General features: G+C 43.0%; 1 protein-coding gene across 3 annotated transcripts in view; it reads right to left on the bottom strand.

The window, feature by feature from the left end:
• The window catches only part of LOC126278912 (uncharacterized), a 124,921-nt gene that overhangs the window by 45,736 nt on the left and 57,662 nt on the right, over positions 1–21,523 (bottom strand). For all 3 annotated transcript variants that reach the window (XM_049979190.1, XM_049979207.1, XM_049979198.1), the window contains exon 4: positions 16,128–16,293. In XM_049979190.1, coding sequence (XP_049835147.1) covers positions 16,128–16,293 — 166 coding nt within the window. The remainder of the gene's footprint in view (positions 1–16,127; positions 16,294–21,523) is intronic.

The following is a 21,523-nucleotide window of genomic DNA, read 5'->3' as shown; positions in this document are numbered from 1 at the left end:
GGTTGTCATGTCTAGAAACAATGCAGCACACTGGTTGCAGCTTAGCTTGTAGAACACATGACGGGTTTCAGAGGTAGTCCCCTAGGAGATCTTAGTGACCGAATTGGAGTAGGTGGTGGAGGGAGGATATTTGGGACGAGCAAGAAATAAGTGGACCATCCTGTTGCTGAACACGCTGCCATTATATACTTCATTTCAATGACTGCTTCACAGCCTGTGCCGTATGGTTCCTTCCCAGCAATAAATCCTACATTCCTGTAACCCTCCTGGCCTCAACCTTCGTTAGTTTTTGTCCACACCCATTCAGCCCCTTCCCTGCTCTCATTCCTGGCGAACATCTACATACTGTTACAATGGTTTACTGTTAAACATCTACAAGCAGTAAAAGCCTAACCACACAGTTCACTGTTCTTTTAGAATAATGAAGTATGTATGGAACAGACACTGTCATTATTGTAACACACAGCCTATTGGTGTAACACTTATTTCACAGTTAAGTGGATGCATTGTAGTTGATCTAACCAAGACAGTTTCCTCGTCTGAAGCTCAACCATGGACTGAATGTCTTGGGACCATAAATTGGGCCCTTACATATCCTCACAATAATAGGTACTGAAACTACACATTGTCTGATTTTCAATTTACAGAAATTACAAGTAAAACTTTACTCATTCAACTAATTGTATAGATTGAAAAATTGGTCCGTTTTAACAGTTTCTTCTACTACAAAAGTTAGGCTGAATTATTTGTTTAAATGATGAAATTCACATATATTGTTACACAAATAATACTTTTGGCGAAACTGTTAATCACCTTGAGATTAATTAAGGGCTGTTTTCAAATGGAGCCAAATAGACCTTTAGTTCTCCTTCAAATGTTTATAATTAGTACAGAATTAATATTTGTTTATAAGTCAACAATAGAATTTAAGTTACAAAACAATTACTGATTTTGCCCTATAATGAAAGATAATATTCAAAATAAATTAGAAAATCAATTACATACATAAAACTAAGTACAAAATTAGATGTGGTGTTATACTCTTTAAAACTGATGGCCAACCTTTATCTTTTATGAAAATGCAGATTATACTCGCGTGTGTTAATGGTAATTAATTCCAAAATGAAAAAATAAATTTTAAGGGGGAAGATGGCAAAACAAGAGGGGAAGTAAAAATATACCAGCTTGCTTCATCACAACCTTGTCATTACTTTGTAGAGCCTTATATGCTCGCATTGCAAAATCAAATCTAGTTTTAAGGTAGTTCAGACAATGGTATTTCTAATGGTTTAAATAAGTGCAGGAAATATTTTCTGTAGCAGTAGGCTGAAAGTACCATTTATTTTTTTTATTTTTTATTTTTTTTATAAGAAATGTTAATTTTGCACTCAATTTGTAAACTACTGGCAAGCAGTAGGAGAATGGTATTTTATGTTCCAAGACCTTGTGATGGTAAGTTATCGCACACAGAGTTTTAGGTTTATCAAGTACGTATCTCCAGAGATATAATAATTAAACTTCTCATTTTTTTAAACAACTATTTTTTTGGCCGACTTTGCTTCAATTTATCCATGTAAAAGTTGCTACCAATTTCTTTAATTACTCTACGTGAGAGAGTGCCAAAAGCTGTTCACTATGGCCTAGTCTAGTTTCTTTCAATAACATATTGCCATAGATGATATGACTCGAAGTTGCTGAAAACTCTGAGATGTACTGTTAAAAGCTGCACTATGGGGTCAAATGAATGATTTTATCTCTGCATGTACTAAGCTGCTGAAAGTGAAATTTTGCTATTGTTCATTGGGAACATGTGAATGTTCACACAGAATTTCATCAAAATCCATTATAGTCATGTGGGAAATTTTTCCGAAATTATACTACTTGGCACAGAATGGCCCCGATGTCAGCACACAGAAGCAGCCAGGAGAAAAAAAGTGATGCTGACTACTATTATACTAGAATTCTAAATACAGTTCCTGTTACTAAAAGAGAGGATATCAGTTCGTAGCATTTGTAAGAGAAAAAGAAAACTCGTAGATATGGATCTCAACTAATAGTGAAAAAGTGGAGTGGCCCTAGCTTTTAAGTAACTTTGGCATCGTATAGATGGAATAATAAATTATGGGACAGTACCTATCCCTTGTTTCTGAGGAAGAAACTATTCACTGCCTAATCCAGGAGGTTTATCACTTTTAATTTTTAATGTGGTTATCAATAGTATTGCACATTTCATCTCTTGAAGGGAAGTACTCATTGGCAATTCTGTCTCATAATTTGTTAGTTTCCTCTACTGAATTTTGCGATGATAAAACCGACGATGCAATAAGAAGGACTTTCCATGGTTGTTTAACTTGTGTGTACTTTTCTATTCCGTCATGTGATCTTTCATCATTCCGAATGCTATCTCTTCTTCTTCTTCTTCTTCTTCTTCTTCTTCCTCCTCCTCCCCCCCCTCCCTCCCTACCTCCTTTCTTCCTTCCTTTCTTCCTTCCTTCGTTCCTTTTCCTTCTGCTTCAGAGTATACACCAACCTCCACAATCACATTCCCTTTGCCCCAGAGATGGAATCTGCTAACTGAGAATGTGGAAGTAGTTATGCTATAGACAGAGGAATGTGTCAAAAACTATATTGGCCAGACCATACAAACTGAGACTGAATACTACATAGAACACACCACCATTTAGGAACAGACAGAACAGCCCAATTCTAAAATGATGAGTTACAGCTTGGAAATTAGTTGATAAATGAAATAAACTTACATTTTCAAATACTGTTTCAACAGAGACCCAGATTACTTTGTGTGCACAGCACAGAAATGGCCACTGAAAATCTCAAGGTAAGTTAGACTGCTTGAAAATAGTTCCAGCCACTTGAGAACAGCGGTTAGGGCCATAGGACACAGCAAAAGAGACCCACATCATCACTATTCCTGAAGGACTGGTAAGACACTGTATGTCACCAGCTTCCACTTCCTTGTGTACCATTAACACAGACATCTAAGTCGGTCAGTCGCTCTGCCAGCCATACTCCAGAAGATTCCCCACTCAGCATCACAATTCGAGTAGTTCGTTTTATCGCTGATAATGACTAAGGCAATCAGTGAAAAGACTTACAGATACCATAAACAGAGATCTATGGGCATACCCTGGATGAGGCTCCATGCTTAACATGGCATCCAGATTGATAATAAACTAAAGTGGCACAAATATGTCAATAATTTAACCAAAAAGTTCACTATTGTCTGCTTTGCACTTAAAAATCTATCTCAGTGTGTTGAGCTGCACGTGGGATTGCTAACATGTTTTGCACACTTTCACTCAATACTGTCAAATGTCAATCTTCTGGGGAAATGTAGCTAAGGACAAAACAGTTTTGTACTATAGAAGAATATTCCTTAAGACTGATGAAAATCTTGCAGCAAGAGCTCAGAATCATTACACTTTAATGATAATATACTTATTTCGTAATAGTACAAGTAATTCATTTTAAGATGACTTTGGAAGAAACTGTGAAATTCACAACCACTACACAAGAAATCAAAATAATGTCCGTACAGGTAACGCATCCCTATCTAGGGTTCACAATGGCATTTCATATTCTGGTGCGCCACTTCTTTTACAATTTATCAGAACACATGGTTATTAATTCTGCATAGCTCTTATGTTTGTATTGAACATACCTCGAATTTCCCAGTACGCAGACAGCTGACAGTGTGCAGTGTGAAGTTATGTAAATAGTTCATTTGCAGTCCTGAATAAAAACGGTATGTGAATAACGTACAAGGAGGAAGTGTGGAAGATCAACATTAGTCATAATTTGTTGTTCATTCATATCTACAAAAGTTGCCTGCAGTGACTGTTTCATATGTTTCTGGATGGGGTCTGCCTTTAGCAAAACACAATTTTGTTTTTTATCCCAAACACGTTTCACTGTTTTACAGCATCCGCAGTGGATTTTTATTTTATGGCTTTTTACCACATGGTGTGGATTTCCTGATGTGTTACATTTTTACAGTGACTGATTTTCTTTCACAGTTTGCCATGTTTTCTGTATTCCTCATCTTCTTCACTGTATTATTGAGCTGGCACTGTCACTGTTTCACTGTTCACCAGCTGTTTACCTTGCCTTTACAGCTGGTAAACAGTGGAACAGCAACAGTGACAGCTCAATAACACAGTGAAGAAGATGAGGACTAAAGAAAACATGACAAACTGTGAAAGAAATCAGTCACTGTAAAAATGTAACACGTCAGGAAAACCACACTATGTGGTAAAAAGCCATAAAATAAAAGCCCACTGAGGATGCTGCAACTGCAGTGAAACATGTATGGGTATTAAAAACAAAACTGTGTTTTGCTAAAGGAGAACCTCATCCAGAAACACATGTGTTGTTAAAACAAACACAGGAAAAAGAGCTTCAACTCCAAGATTCTTATTAAAATGAGAATGTGTGAGAAATTAATGACAGCTAGGGTAGATGATTTTATTCCCTCCCAGGAGACACCGCCTTATCGTAGGCACCTTCAGTGCCGAGCGGAAGGGTTTGCATGCTCTGACGAAGTCGAGATCTGTGCTGGCGGTAGTGTAGCTACTGGCAGGGTCACCCAAGCCAGATTGGTCTTGATGGAGGAGTCAGACAAAGTGTGTCCCACAACGTGGGGAGGGGGATGTGGAGGGGGGGGCTCTATAGGTGTAGGGAAGCCAACCCTCCTAGGGGAGTAAACCCTAAAAAAGTCCAGGTCCTCCAAATGGAATGGATTGTCTGATGACAACCGGCGAGAAAAACGGTTGAAGAGAAGGAACACAGATATTCGGATAGCCACCTGGAATGTGAGGACAGTTAAGAGGCCTGGCAAGCTAACAAATCTAGAACTATTGTTGTTAAAATTAATCAGAGAAGTATAAGATGGGCAGGGGGCAGGACATGAACAAAGAATACTAGAAACTCTGAGTGTCAAGAAAGTTTTTTTTAAGAAACCTGACGGGAGAAGGAGAAGAGGTAGACACAGGAAAAGGTTCCTGGATGATATGAAAGAAGATCTAAAGGCGATGGGAATACGAAATTGGAGAAGGAAGGCTATGGACAGAGAAGAATGGAGGCAGGTGATACAAGAGGCCAAGGTTCTTCAAGGACTGTAGAACCAACCAAGAAAAAGAAGAAGAAGGATTCTTTTATTGAAAATGCTCTGTAATTTCTGATAGCCAATGTTATCTTGAGAGCTGATATTAATTGCCCCTATAACAATTTCTAGCATTCATGTGCACAAAACTCATAAATGGCTAATATTTCACTGCTTAAACCTTTCTCATCCTGCCTTACAATCCCTCCTTCGTCAAAGACTGGATGATTTTCCTAATCTATTACCGAATAGTTTCATTTTCCCAAAAAATTTCCCCACTTCTGGTGTGTGAACGTGTATACAATACCACTATAAGCAGTATTTTTTCGTATCTCTATTTCAGTTTCATTTCATATGGCATACTCTGCTAGATAATGTATTCTACAACTACATGGGAGACTGAGATGTACTTTCACAAACACACACAGCAGCTATCACAGCTTTTTCTTGTATGAGGTGTACCATACCACAACTCAACTGTTGCTTTATGTAGGTAGAATAGTTTCACTGGTATAAAAGGTCTTTCTTTTATTGTTTTTTCAATCTGTCTATTATTATTATTATTATTGTTATAAATTAGTAAAAAACTGTAAAAGAATGTTGGAAGAACTGCAAGACCCACACCCTTGGCATACAGCAGCAGTAATCTCTCTTTTCAAGGGAAACTTAAAGATTGTAGATAGTAAAAACTATCATGTCAATACTCTTATAAACACTGGCTACAAACTATACTCAAAGATAATCAATAACTGCATCAAGAATATCACAGCAGCTATTATTTCTGAACAAGAAAATGGATTTATATCAGGTTGATCATGCACAGACAATGTGCTTGTAATTAAAAACATTGCAGTAAACCTGAGAATTTAATAAAGAAACCCACATGGCCTTAACTGGCCTTGCAAAGACTACTGACTGGGTGAGACTTGATAACCTATAGAAAATGTTTAAACATGTTTAAACATGTATATCCTATCAGCCAATACAGGTTGTGGAAAGTCTTTACAAAAATACACATCCTGTAATAAACAGAAGTACAAATAGATCTGAGGAAATAATTATTAAACGAGATTTTACACAAGGGTGTGGACTGTCACCTATCCTTTTTAACATCTACACTGATCTCATTCTTCGTGAATGGAAATGTAAAAAGAGGAATTAAGAGATTATCTGAGGAATAACTGATTGTGCTTTTGTCTGCAGAGGATATTGTTATTATTCAAAAGAATGAAGATGACATCCAGACATCTATATCCCACCTGAACTAAATACGGAAAAACAGACCTTTAAAATTTCTAGTAATGACATGAAAATAATGGCAATCTGAGGACAATATCCAGACAGATAAATTGTTTTGCATAGTTCAGTTTTAGAAAAAGTCTCTCAAATCTGTCATTTATGCTGTATATATAATGAAATTCTGTAAAATGATGGCAGCTCCTATGTTATCCTGTGGTAGCAAAAGCTGGGTTAAAAAAACAATCAAACAGCAGAGATGAGATTCCTAAGGAAAATAAAGGAGTGCACAAGAAGAGACATAATCAGAAATGTAGATACTAGAACAGAATTAAATATTTTCAACACAAATGAAAAAATTCAAAAATATTGTGAATATTGGAGACACCACCACAACTTCAGAACAGGCAACAGCCTAATCCTTGAAAGGAACATTATCATCATCGTCGTCGTCATTATTATTATCATCATCATCATCACTGTAATTATTAAAAATTGTATGGTGCAATATGTATGGTACTGGGATAAAAACAGTACAACAACTTCATTTATATTTTTGCACGGCTATAATTTCTATTTCTACACTGTTGAAAACAAGATGCTATGGTTTTACAAACACAAACTCCAATGACTGAAACCAATACCATGTGGAAGGTATGCAATCCCATTATTCAACTTAAATGATAAATAAGAAGCAAAAGATACCTGAATCCAGATGACTGGATGGAGTATTTGAGCCTTCACCCTACAGAGATCAGTTGACACTGTAAGTACTGGATAACATTCCTTGGTCATGAATAAATCACATTTCTGATTTAGTGATGAACAAACAAAGTTTTTATTTTCTTTTGTTTCCTACATGTTAAGGGAGAATGACGGTTATTATTTTTTAAATCTAGCTGGCCAATGGATTTGAAGATTCAATTGAGTAAGGTCTAGAGTGCACTTTAAGGAGCAAAACTACATTTTGAAAATACCGAGTCTTTATGGATTACAAATAATGTTGTTGTTGTTGTTGTTGTTGTCTTCAGTCCTGAGACTGGTTTGATACAGCTCTCCATGCTACTCTATCCTGTGCAAGCTTCTTCATCTCCCAGTACTTACTGCAACCTACATCCTTCTGAATCTGCTTAGTGTATTCATCTCTTTGTCTCCCTCTATGATTTTTACCCACCACGCTGCCCTCCAATGCTAAATTTGTGATCCCTTTATGCCTCAGAACATGTCCTACCAACCGATCCCTTCTTCTTGTTAAGTTGTGCCACAAACTCCTCTTCTCCCCAATTCTATTCAATACTTCCTCATTAGTTATTTGATCTACTCATCTAATCTTCAGCATTCTTCTGTAGCACCACATTTCGAAAGCTTCTATTCTCTTCTTGTCCAAACTATTTATCGTCCATGTTCCACTTCCATACATGGCTACACTCCATACAAATACTTTCAGAAACGACTTCCTGACACTTCAATCTATACTGGATGTTAACAAATTTTTCTTCTTCAGAAACGCTTTCCTTGCCATTGCCAGTCTACATTTTATATCCTCTCTACTTCGACCATCATCAGTTATTTTACTTCCTAAATAGCAAAACTCCTTTACTACTTTAAGTGTCTCATTTCCTGATCTAATTCCATAAGCATCACTCAACTTAATTCGACTACATTCCATTATCCTTGTTTTGCTTTTGTTGATGTTCATCTTATATCCTCCTTTCAAGACACTGTCCATTTCGTTCCACTGCTCTTCCAAGTCCTTTGCTGTCTCTGACAGAATTACAATGTAATCGGTGAACCTCAACATTTTTATTTCCACTCCATGGATTTTAATACCTACTCCGAATTTTTCTTTTGTTTCCTTTACTGTTTGCTCAATATACAGATTGAATAACATCCTGCACAGGTTGGTTGTTTTGAGGGATGAAAGGGACCAGACTGCTATGGTCAGTGGTCCCTTTTTCCAAAAAAACGAAAACCACCCAAAGAGAAGAAAAACGAACAACAGGAAAGATGGCAGACAACATGGGACAAGAAATACTCCGACAGAGAACAGACAAAACAAATTAAAATCACCCCGAGTGTGACGGTGGTTGGCCGACCATAGAGAAAAAAAGGAAAAGCCAACCACCGAGAACACATTAAAAACTCAGTTTAAAATCAGAGGCCAAAAGCCAGAATCAACACTAAAAACAAACACTCAGATTAAATAATAAAAAAACCCTGCTCGATTAAAACGTAAAACTGAGCTAGACATAGCATTGTCGTCAGTTAAAAGGGCAGGGAGCGTATCAGGCAGTGCAAACGTCTGCCTGAGCACAGATAAAATTGGACAGTCCAACAAAATGTGGACTACTGTCAATGCCGAGCCGCAGCGACAGAGAGGGGGTTCCTCACAGCGCAATAAGTGGCCGTGGGTCATCTGTGTGTGCCCAATATGCAGTCGGCAGAGGAAGACAGACTCCTTGCGAGAGACTCACAAGGAGGAGTGCCACACAGTCGTCGTCGCCTTGAGAGAATGGAGTTCGTTTGGCGTGGGTAGATTGCGCCCAAACCGAGAGAACTTTGCGGCGTAAGACTGCCTGCAAATCAGTCTCCAGGAGGCCAATCTCCAGAGATGGTTTACTGGTGGCCTCTTTCGCCAGGCAGTCAACATGTTCATTACCCGGGATATTGACATGACCGGGGTCCACACAAAGACCACAGAGCGGCCGCAACGGGCAAGAGTATGCAGGGACTCCTGGATAGCCATCACAAGACGAGAACAAGGGAAACACTGGTCGAGAGCTCGGAAACCGCTCAGGGAATCACTACAGATCATGAAGGACTCACCTGAGCAGGAGCGGATATACTCTGAGGTATGAAAGATGGCGACCAGATCAGCAGTGTAAAAGCTGGAGCGGGCCGGCAATGAACGTTGTTCAGAATGGTCCCCTAGAGTTAGCGCATAACCGACACGACCAGCAACCATCGAGCCATCAGTGTAAACAATGCCAGAGCCCTGATACGTGGCCAGGACGGAATAAAAGCGGCGGCGGAAGGCCTCTGGATGGACTGAGTCCTTCGGGAACTGTACCAAGTCGAGCCGAAGGCAAGGGCGAGGAACACACCATGGGGGCGTACGCAAAGTGGCCCGAAAAGGAGGTGAAACAGTGAAAACCCTAAGCCCGGAGAGAAGCACTTTGACGCGGACCGCGATCGTACAACCTGATCGGGGTCGATGTTCTGGCACATGGACGACCGACTGCGGGAACAGGAGACGATAGTTTGGATGCCCGGTAAGCTAAAAACATGGGCAGCATAAGTGATCAGTAAATGTTGGCGCCTCAACCGCAGTGGAGTGACACCTGCCTCTACAAGTATGCTGTCCACAGGGCTAGTCTGGAAGGCACCAGTAGCAAGGCGTATCCCGCTGTGTAGTATTGGGTCCAGCACCCACAACGCAGATGGGGATGCTGAGCCATAAGCCCGACTTCCATAGTCCAGACGGGACTGGATTAACGCCTGGTAGAGCCATAAAAGTGTAGATCGGTCGGCGCACCAGCGGGTGTGGCTCAAGCATCGCAGAGCATTGAGATGCCACCAACACGCCTGTTTAAGCTGCCGAATATAAGGCAGCCAAGTCAACCGGGCATCAAAAACTACACCGAAAAACCTGTGAGTCTCCACCACAGCAAGAAGTTCGCCGTCTAGATAAAGCCGCGGCTCAGGATGGACTGTTCGGCGCCGGCAGAAATGCATGACGCAGGCCTTGGCAGCCGGAAACTGAAAACCATGCGCTACAGCCCAAGACTGTGCCTTGTGGATAGCGCCCTGTAGCTGACGTTCAGCAGCTGCAATGCCAGTAGAGCTGTAGTAAAGGCAGAAGTCGTCAGCATACGGGGAAGCGGAGGCAGAATTTCCCACCACTGCAGCGAGCCCGTTTCTTGCGATTAAAAACAGGCAGACACTGAGGACAGATCCCTGTGGTACCCCGTTCTCCTGGACTCGGGAGGAACTATGAGAGGCCACGACTTGCACGCGGAAGGTACGATACGACAGAAAATTTCTGATAAAGATCGGCAGAGGGCCCCGAAGACCCCATCCATGAAGTGTAGAAAGGATGTGATGATGCCATGTCGTATTGTACGCCTTCCGCATGTCGAAAAAGACAGCGACCAGGTGCTGACGGCGGGCAAAGGCAGTACGGATGGCTGACTCCAGGCTCACCAGATTGTCGGCGGTGGAGCGGCCTTTACGGAACCCACCCTGAGACGGAGCCAGAAGGCCCCGAGACTCTAGTACCAATTCAAGCGCTGGCTCACCATCCGTTCAAGCAACTTGCAAAGAACGTTGGTGAGGCTAATGGGACGGTAGCTGTCCACCTCCAAAGGGTTCTTGTCCGGTTTCAGAACGAGAATAACAATACTTTCCCGCCATTGCGATGGAAATTCACCCTCGACCCAAATACGGTTGTGAATGTCGAGGAGGCATTGCTGGCAGTCCACTGAAAGGTGTTTCAGCATCTGACAGTGGATGCCATCTGGCCCAGGAGCAGTATCAGGGCAAGCGGCTAGGGCACTGCGAAATTCCCACTCACTGAATGGAACATTGTACGATTCTGGATGGTGGGTGCGAAATGAAAGGCTTCGACGTTCCATCCACTCTTTAATGGAGCGGAAGGCCAGGGGGTAATTCGCAGAAGCGGAACTCATAGCAAAATGCTCTGCCAAGCGGTTTTCAATGACGTCAGAGTCAGTACAAACTGCTCCATTCATGAGAGTGCAGGGATGCTGACAGGGGTCCGACTGCTGTAGACGCGTCGAATCTTGGCCCAGACCTGCGATGGAGTGACATGGAGGCCAATGGTGGACACATATTGTTCCCAGCACTCCTGCTTGCCTTGGTGGACAAGGAGGCAGGCTCGTGCATGCAGCCGTTTGAAGGCGGTAAGGTGATCTATGGATGGACATCGCTTGTGATGCTGTAGCGCCCGCCGGCGATCTTTAATCACTTCAGCGATCTCAGGCGACCACCAAGGCACAGTCCGCCGCTGAGGACACCCAGAAGGAAAGGGAATGGCAGATTCGGCGGCAGTAACGATGCCGGTGGTGACCGATTGAACCATCGCATCAATGTCATCACTAGAGAGAGGCTCAATAGCGGCAGTGGAGGAAAACAAGTCCCAGTCAGCCTTACTCGTAGCCCACCTGCAAGGGCGCAGAGAAGACTGACGCTGTGGCAGTGACAGAAAGCTCGGAAAGTGATCACTACCACACAGGTCGTCATGCACTCTCCATTGGACAGACGGTAAGAGGCTAGGGCTGCAGATCGGAAGGTCGATGGCGGAATACGTGCCATGCGCCACGCTGAAGTGTGTGAAGGAACCATTATTTAAAAGCGAACGATCGAGCTGTGCCAATAAATGCTCAATGGTGGCGCCTCGACCTGTCGCCACTGACCCACCCCACAGAGGGTTATGGGCGTTGAAGTTGCCCAGTAACAAGAAAGGTAGCAGCAATTGGGCTATCAGAGCAACCAGGACATGCTGCACGACAGCACCATCCGGTGGAAGGTAAAGACTGCAGACGGTAACAGCCTGTGGCATCCACATCCGAACAGCGACAGCCTCTAAAGCTGTTTGTAGAGGGACAGACTCGCCGTGGAGACAGTTAAGGACATATATGCAGACGCCACCAGACACCCTTTCATAAGCTGCCCGGTTCTTATAATAACCCCGATAGCCACGGAGGGCAGGGGTTCGCATTGCTGGAAACCAAGTTTCCTGAATAGCAATGCGGAAGAAAGGGTGAAGGCTGATAAGTTGTCGGAGCTCAGCTAGATGGTGGAAGAAACCGCTGCAGTTCCACTGGAGGATGGTATTGTCCATGGCTGAGAAAGACATGATGGGACTTGGAAGGCAGATTACGCCGCTGAGCACCTACTGCCTCCAATTGAGCACCGGTGCTAGCGCTATCCATGGCGTCTAAGGGACCGGCGAGATCGAGGTCCACAGCGGACGCCAGAACCTCCACCTCGTTCTCATACGCAGAGGTTGTAGGAAGCGGTGGTGGGACGAGTGCCACCGAAATGTCGTTGGTCTCTGGGACTTTCTTCTTTTTCTGCTTGTCGCGTTGTGCCTTCGGTGGTTCAGGCTTCATGGGCTTCACTGGGTCAGTCTCAGGGACAGACGATGACCCTGAGGCCCTATTACCAGGGACTGGTGGTTGTTTGAGCCACTTGCGGGTGTCAGCTTTTCCACTGGTCAAAACTTGCGAAGGGAAGTCCCCAAGGGACCCCTTCCTGGCAATTGCAGCCGAAGAAGTCTTATGCTTCTCTGGCTGGGAAGGGGGAGCTGATGTCCCCGATGGTTGGCTCCTGAAGAAGATGGAGCAGGAGGGGTGTGAAGTGCCCCCCACAATCAAGGGGGCTGTTGGATTCTGACCAATCATAGAACCAACCGTACGGGACGACGCAGGAGATGGAAGAACCGTCGTTGCAGCAGCGGCGTACATTGACGTCATTGGCACAGGATGGAGCCTCTCATATTTCCGCCTAGCCTTAGAGTAGGTCAGGCGGTCCACGGTTTTGTATTCCATTATCTTCCGTTCTTTCTGGAAGATCCTACAGTCCGGCGAGCAGGGGGAATGGTGTTCTCCGCAGTTAACACAGATGGGAGGCAGAGCACATAGAGTGTTGGGATGCGAAGGACATCCACAATGTGAACATGTGATGCCGTAAGTACAGCAGGTTGACATGTGCCCAAACTTCCAGCATTTAAAACACCGCATCGGAGGAGGGATATATGGCTTCACATCACAGCGGTAAACCATCACCTTGACCTTTTCGGGTAAAATATCACCTCCGAAGGCCAATATGAAGGCACCGGTGGATACCTGATTATCCTTCGGACCCCGATGGACGCGCCGGACGAAGTGAACACTCCGACGTTTTAGATTGATGCGTAGTTCATCATCGTACTGCAGTAGAAGATCCCTGTGGAATATAATACCCTGGACTATGTTTAAATTTTTAGTGATGGTGACGGAAACATCCCCCAACTTGCCACAAGTGAGCAACCTCCGGGACTGGGCAGAGGATGCTGTTTTGATGAGAACCGATCCAGAGTGCATTTTGGACAAGCCCTCCACCTCCCCAATCTTGTCCTCTAAATGCTCCACAAAAAACTGGGGCTTGGTCGACATAAATGGTTCCCCATCAACTAGTGTACACACGAGGTACCGGGATGAATAATCTCCACTGCCTTCTGTAGCCGTACGTTCCTCCCATGGAGTGCCAGGAAGGGAAACAATCTCTGATCAAATTTCTTTCCATTGAGGTTAGACCTCGATCGCTTAGAGACTGCTGGTGAAGGCCCAGCAGCGAGAGATGTCGTACCACGCTTCACTGCGGGTCATTCGCCCTGATGCCACCCACTCCAACCAGGGGCTCTCCCCATGGGCGCCACCCAGCCGCAGCAAAGACCACCTGGCAGGATGGCCTATGCAGGGAGTCCCGATGCCCCAGAGGGATAGGCATCGACTCTTCGGCATACGTGGGGAGGTAGCAGCTCAGGCATCCGCAGTGCGATCCCTGTGTAGTCAGGCGGCTACCACCAAGAGGGTACATGACAACCCCACCACAACCAACTGACTACCGTGCTGGATGCCGGGTGTCGAAATATCCACGTACATCATGAGGGCAAAGATGGAAGTGCACTACAGAGGGAATGTACGCTACCCAGAACACACTGCAGTGGAACTGGCCGGAAGCTCGATGTAAGTCCAACTCCATGACAATATCGGATGTGCCAGATCTTAGGGCAAGATGGATATATAATACACCACGTAACGCGTCCTTCCCCAAATGGTACGCACTAACAGAAAATTTTGAAAAATAGTGGTCAAACCCCTTAGGTGCCCATAACATTAAAGCCGAAATGTTTGATACTCCTTTTAGTTGCCTCTTATGACAGGCAGGACACCGCGGGCCTATTCTTACCCCCGAACCCGCAGGGGGGATCGGGGACAGGCTACAACTCTGTCTCACTCCCTTCCCAACCGCTGCTTCCCTTTCATGCCCCTCGACTCTTATAACTGCCATCTGGTTTCTGTACAAATTGTAAATAGCCTTTCGCTCCCTGTATTTTACCCCTGCCACCTTCAGAATTTGAAAGAGAGTATTCCAGTCAACATTGTCGGAGGCTTTCTCTACGTCTACAAACGCTGGAAACGTAGGTTTGCCTTTCCTTAATCTATTTTCTAAGATAAGTTGTGGGGTCAGTATTGCCTCACGTGTTCCAACATTTCTGTGGTATCCAAACTGATCTTCCCCGAGGTCGGCTTCTACAAGTTTTTCCATTCGTCTGTAAAGAATTCGCGTTAGTATTTTGCAGCTGTGACTTATTAAAATGATAGTTCGGTAATTTTCACATCTGTCAACACCTGCTTTCTTTGGAATTGGAATTTATATTCTTCTTGAAGTCTGAGGGTATTTCACCTGTCTCATACATCTTGCTCACCAGATGGTAGAGTTTTGTCAGGACTGGCTATCCCAAGGCTGTCAGTAGTTCCAATGGAATGTTGTCTACTCCCGGGGCCCTTTTCGACTCAGGTCTTTCAGTGTTCTGACAAACTCATCACGCAGTATCGTGTCTCCCATTTCATCTTCATCTACTTCCTCTTCAATTTCCTTAATATTGTCCTCAAGTACATCGCCCTTGTATAGACCCTCTATATACTCCTTCCACCTTTCTGCTTTCCCTTCTTTGCTTAGAACTGGGTTTCCATCTGAACTCTTGATATTCATACAAGTGGCTCCCATTTCTCCAAAGGTCTCTTTAATTTACCTGTAGGCAGTATCTATCTTACCGCTGGTGAGATAAGCGTCTACATCCTTACATTTGTCCTCTAGCCATCCCTGCTTAGCCATTTTGAACTTACTGTCAATCTCATTTTTGAGACGTTTGTATTCCTTTTTGCCTGCTTCATTCACTGCGTTTCTATATTTTCTCAATTTCATCAATTTCATCAATTAAATTCAATATTTCTTCTACTACCCAATGACTTCTACTAGCCCTCGTCTTTTTACCTCCTTGATCCTCTGCCGCCTTCACTACTTCATCCCTCAGAGCTACTCATTCTTCTTCTACTGTATTTCTTTCCCCCATTCCTGTCAATTGTTCCCTTATGCTCTACCTGAAACTCTGTACAACCTCTGGTTTAGTCAGTTTATCCAGGTCCCATCTCCTTAAATTCCCACCTTTTTGCAGTTTCTTCAGTTTTAATCTACAGTTCATAACCAATAGATTGTGATCAGAGGCCACATCTGCCCCTGGAAAGGTCTTACAATTTAAAACCTGGTTCCTAAATCTCAGTCTTACCATTATATAATCTATCTGATACCTTCTAGTATCTCCAGGATTCTTCCATGTATATAACCTTCTTTTATGATTCTTGAACCTCCTTTTTCTTTTTTTTTTTTTTTTTTTTTTTTTTATTCATTATTAAACCTACTCCTGTTAAGGATCTATTAATGTAAACAGATTATGTACAAGTTAATATATCAGCAGCATAAATATGTTTTGCACATAATTATAAGTTTCAAATCAAAATTAAATGTACTGATCTGTCTTAACAAAATTACCTGTAGGAACTCCTTGATTACTCACGCAATGATTATTTCACTTAAAAAACAGTAATATGTTATACAAACCCAGCAGAACTTCACAAATGACATACACAAATATATTAATATAACTGACAATATTGTATAGAAATAGCTCAACTTAATGCCATACCTTCTATTCTTTCAGTCTTGTCCTTGTACTCATTCACGTCTTTTTCCTGTACTTCTACAAGAGCAGTAAGCTGCTTATTATGTTGCTGCAGAGCGATAAGTGCTGTACTCTGCGTGTGCAGTTTGCTTTCAAGTTCATTGTACCCAGCTCTAAGGTCATTGTACGACTGCAAACATATCAGAGATATCAAACTTGTTACTGTTGACCAATCATGTAAAACATAAGTACATTAGACATCACTTTAATGACACATTTTTGAGTTGAATGAAAGTTGACCAACACGACACTGCCACAGCAAAGTGGACAGAGAGAGAGAGAGAGAGAGAGAGAGAGAGAGAGAGAGAGAGAGAGAGAGAGAGAGAGAATTAATCATTATATTTCAGGTCTTGATTAACAACAACCCTTTTTTTAACATACATCACACTGCAGAAATTTCTTACAATCTATTTTGAAATAGGGCAATGAGCAATTAAGAGAGTTCAGCTATAAATGCACTACCATTATTGCTTAACAAGAAAACTACATTAAATTTGTTGTTTGTGAGACGTCAGCCACCGCTCACTCTGGGATATCGTTGGTTGGTTGGTTGGTTGGTTGGCTGGTTGCTTGGGGGAAGAGACCAAACAGTGAGCTTATCGGTCTCATAGATTAGGGAAGGATGGGGAAGGAAGTCGGCTGTATCCTTTGCAAGGAACCATCCCGGCATTTGCCTGGAGCGATTTAGGGCAATCATGGAAAACCTAATCAGGATGGCCGGACGTGGGATTGAACCGTCATCCTTCCGTACATTATATCCTTGAAAAAGAGGAGCAGATGTCAACTCAACCAAAGTGTACGCCTGGATAATGTTGTTAAAGAACATAATGAGTCTGAATTATCTAACTTGGACTGAATCATGAGTCTGAATTATCTAACTTCGACTGAATCTCCTATGTTTTTACTGTTCTTATACTACATACTTTAGTTTTGTTCATTCTACTCGTTTCTTTCTTCAGTCACATAGCAGAATTGTTGGGGTTGCACATCATCTGGACCACAATTATGACGATTGTGGGTATAAATTTTGCAACTTTGCATAAATATAAATCTACATCTACATCCATACTCCACAAGCCACCTGACGGTGTGTGGCGAAGGGTACCCTGAGTACCTCTATCGGTTCTCCCTTCTATTCCAGTCTCGTATTGTTCGTGGAAAGAAGGATTGTCAGTATGCTTCTGTATGGGCTCTAATCTCTCTGATTTTATCCTCATGGTCTCTTCGCGAGATATACGTAGGAGGGAGCAATATACTGCTTGACTCTTCGGTTAAGGTATGTTCTCGAAACTTCAACAAAAGCCCGTACCGAGCTACTGAGCGTCTCTCCTACAGAGTCTTCCACTGGAGTTTATCTATCACCTCCGTAACGCTTTCGCGATTACTAAATGATCCTGTAACGAAGCGCGCTGCTCTCCGTTGGATCGTCTCTATCTTTCTATCAACTCTATCCCACACTGCTGAGCAGTATTCAAGCAGTGGGCGAACAAGCATACTGTAACCTATTTCCTTGTTTTCGGATTGCATTTCCTTAGGATTCTTCCAATAAATCTCAGTCTGGCATCTGCTTTACCAACGATCAACTTTATATGATCATTCCATTTTAAATCACTCCTAATGCGTACTCCCAGATAATTTATGGAATTAACTGCTTCCAGTTGCTGACCTATTTTGTAGCTAAATGATAAGGGACCTATCTTTCTATGTATTCGAAGCACATTGCACTTGTCTACATTGAGATTCAATTGCCATTCCCTGCACCATGCGTCAATTCGCTGCAGATCCTCCTGCATTTCAGTACAATTTTCTATTGTTACAACCTCTCGATACACCACAGCATCATCCGCAAAAAGCCTCTGTGAACTTCCGATGTCACCCACCAGGTCATTTATGTATATTGTGAATAGCAACTGTTCTATGACACTCCCCTGCGGCACACCTGAAATCACTCTTACTTCGGAAGACTTCTCTCCATTGAGAATGACGTGCTGCGTTCTGTTATCTAGGAACTCCTCAATCCAATCACACAATTGGTCTGATAGTCCATATGCTCTTACTTTGTTCATTAAACGACTGTGGGGAACTGTATTGAACGCCTTGCAGAAGTCGAGAAACACGGCATCTACCTGTGAACCCGTGTCTATGGCCCTCTGAGTCTCGTGGACGAATAGCGCGAGCTGGGTTTCACACAATCGTCTTTTTCTAAACCCATGCTGATTCGTACAGACTAGATTTCTAGTCTCCAGAAAAGTCATTATACTCGAACATAATACGTGTTCCAAAATTCTACAACTGAGCGAAGTTAGAGATATAGGTCTATAGTTCTGCACATCTGTTCGACATCCCTTCTTGAAAACGGGGATGACCTGTGCCCTTTTCCAATCCTTTGGAACGCTTCGCTCTTCTAGAGACCTACGGTACACCGCTGCAAGAAGTGGGGCAAGTTCCTTTGCATACTCTGTGTAAAATCGAACTGATATCCCATCAGGACCAGCGGCCTTTCCTCTTTTGAGCGATTTTAAATGTTTCTCTATACCTCTGTCGTCTATTTCATCGAGAACCGCAGATCCTTCCAAGACGTATGTGTGTAGCAACCACTGAGCTGTTAACTGAAGAATAGTTGAGCATCACAGAAACCTCCCATGCCGAGTCTGTGGGCGAAACTAGCACTACCACTACGAGACAAGATCTTCTAGCTCGACTATCACCAGATCTCACTAACGAACAACAGCAGAAGCTACTTGCCATTCTTCATGAGTTCTCTGAATGCTTCAATCCACAGATGGAGAGCAAATTAGACAAATCTACGGTGAAGCACTGGATTAGCACTGGAGACCATCAACCAATAATCCAGAGAGCACACCATGTGTCAGCAATGGAACATTGAATAATTCGCATCGAGGTAAAGAAAATGACAAAGAATGACATCATCCAGCCTTCGCAGAGCCCATGGTCATCACCAGTGGTCCTCGTCAGGAAGAAGGATGGCAGTTGGCGCTTTTGTGTTGATTACAATAAGCTTAAAAGATAACTAAAAAGGACGTTCACCCTCTTCCACGAACTGACGATACACTAGATTGTCTGATGGGGTCTAAGGTTTTCTTAACCATGGACAGGTACTCGGAATACTGGCAAATCGAAGTAGATGAGGCTGATCGTGAGAAAACTGCATTCATCACCCCTGAGGGTGTATATGAGTTTAAGGTAATGCCGTTTGGTTTGTGTAATGTACCAGCAACTTTTGAACAGATGATGGATAATCTTCTAAGGCACCTCAAGTAGACGATGTGTCTTTGTTATTTAGATGACATTATAGTGTTCTCAGAGACATCTGATAAACATATATAAAACTGAGGGCTGTTCTTAAGTGTCTCCAACAAGGTGGACTGATACTTAATCCTAGAAAGTGTCCCTTTGGAGCAAATGAAATCAAGATACTAGGACACCTCGTATCAAACAAATGTGTGCGGCCAGACCCAGAAAAGGTGAGATATATAATGGAATTCCCTATTCCTAAAAGTCTTAGAGGTGTGAGGAGCTTCCTCAAATTATGTTCTTATTACCGTCATTTTATAAAAGACATTCGTATCAAAGCCAGGCCACTCCAATAGTTGTTGAAAGCTGATGCTCAACAAGATTCTTTTGATGTGCTGCGAAAAGCTCTGATAACTGACCATGTACTTGGTCTGTATGATGCTGTTCTGGTGCAAATTTCGGATGGAAAAGAGAAGGTTATAGCCTATGCTTCTAGGACATTTACACAGGCCGAGAGAAACTCTTCAACTACAGAAAGAGAATGTCTTGCTATGATCTGGGTCATGTGCAAATTTCAACAGTATCTCTATGGAAGGCCATTAACAGTTGTTACAGACTATCATTCACTTTGTTGGCTGACAGGTCTTAAGGATCCAACAGGAGGACTCGCAAGGTGGGCATTACATCTTCAAGAGTATGACATTACCATAGCATACAAAAGTGGAAGAAAACACCAAGATGCAGACTGTCTCTCAAGAAACCCTCTGCAAGACCAAGACTCTGATGAAGATAGTGACTATCTCGCTGCACTCCAGGATCTCTCTGCTGAGCAAAAGGAGGACACCAAGATATCTCAAATTATGCCTGCCTTAAATTGATCAGATGATGTGAAAGGACAATATAAGGTAGTTAATGGATTACTTTGCACGAAAAACTTTGATCCGTTTGGAAAGAGGTGCCTACCAGTGATTCCTAAACAAATGTGTTTAGATGTTCTATAGAAATTCCATGACACACCTGAGGCTGGACATTTAGGATTTATTAAGACATACGATAGAAACCGCAAGAGATTTTTCTGGCCAGTTTTATTTAGGAGTGTCCATCACTACGTGCCGCACAGTCGAGAATGCCGGAGGAGGAAGGCAGCTCCTCAGAAACCACCTGGCCCTCATACCAATTCCACCAGCCAAAACATATTTCCAGCATGTTGAGACTGAACTCCTCAGACGATTTCCAATGCCTGCTAGTGGCAATAAATGGATTATTGTTTGCACTGATTATCAGACAAGCTATGCCATTACAAAAGCCGTGAAAAGAGCTGAAGCATCCAAGGTAGCCAAACTCATCGTGGAAGACATTGTATTAAAACACGGTGCCCCAAGGTCGTTAATTACGGATCGCAGGAAAGCTTTCAATTGAATCTTGCGACAGAGATAAACCGTCGGTGCAACATTACTCATCACATGACGACTGCCTACCATCCGCAAACTAACAGGCTTACTGAATGCCTCAATAAGACCTTGGCCGACATGCTATCAATGTTCGTCAATGTCGAGCAGAGCAACTGGGATGAGGTGCTACCTTTTGTGACGTTTGCCAACAACATCGCCAAACAAGACACCACAGGATTTATGCCATTTTTCCTGGTGCTTGGGAGTGAGGCCAACTACAACAATGAACACTGTGTTTCCGTTACATCCTGATGACTTGGATGACAACGACTACATCAGTCAGATGTTAACCAGAGCTGAGGAAGCTCGGCAGTTAGCTCGACTATGCACGCTGCAGGCTCAAGAAAACCAACACCAAAGATATGAGGTGAGCCACCGCCCTGTTGTCTACCAGCCTCGTTACTTCGTCTGGATCTTCACTCCTGTTCGGATCGTTGGTCTCTCTGAGAAGCTCCTCAGGTGCTACTTTGGACCTTATAAGGTTGTAAGACAGTTGTCTGATGTTACTTATGAAGTTGAAGATTTTGACCCTGACACAAGACAACGAAAGATCAGATCAGAGATACGGTCCATGTCCTTCGAATGACGCCTGCAACCCAGAGTAAATTCAAAGCTCCAGCGACAGGCAAAAAGCAGAGAGGTGACGAAGAGCAT

Source organism: Schistocerca gregaria, chromosome 1 (assembly GCF_023897955.1).
Source record: "Schistocerca gregaria isolate iqSchGreg1 chromosome 1, iqSchGreg1.2, whole genome shotgun sequence".
Classification (NCBI taxonomy): Eukaryota; Metazoa; Arthropoda; class Insecta; order Orthoptera; family Acrididae; genus Schistocerca; species Schistocerca gregaria.
The sequence above is the reverse complement of the archived record's forward strand: the minus strand, read 5'-3'. Positions and strand labels throughout refer to the sequence as shown.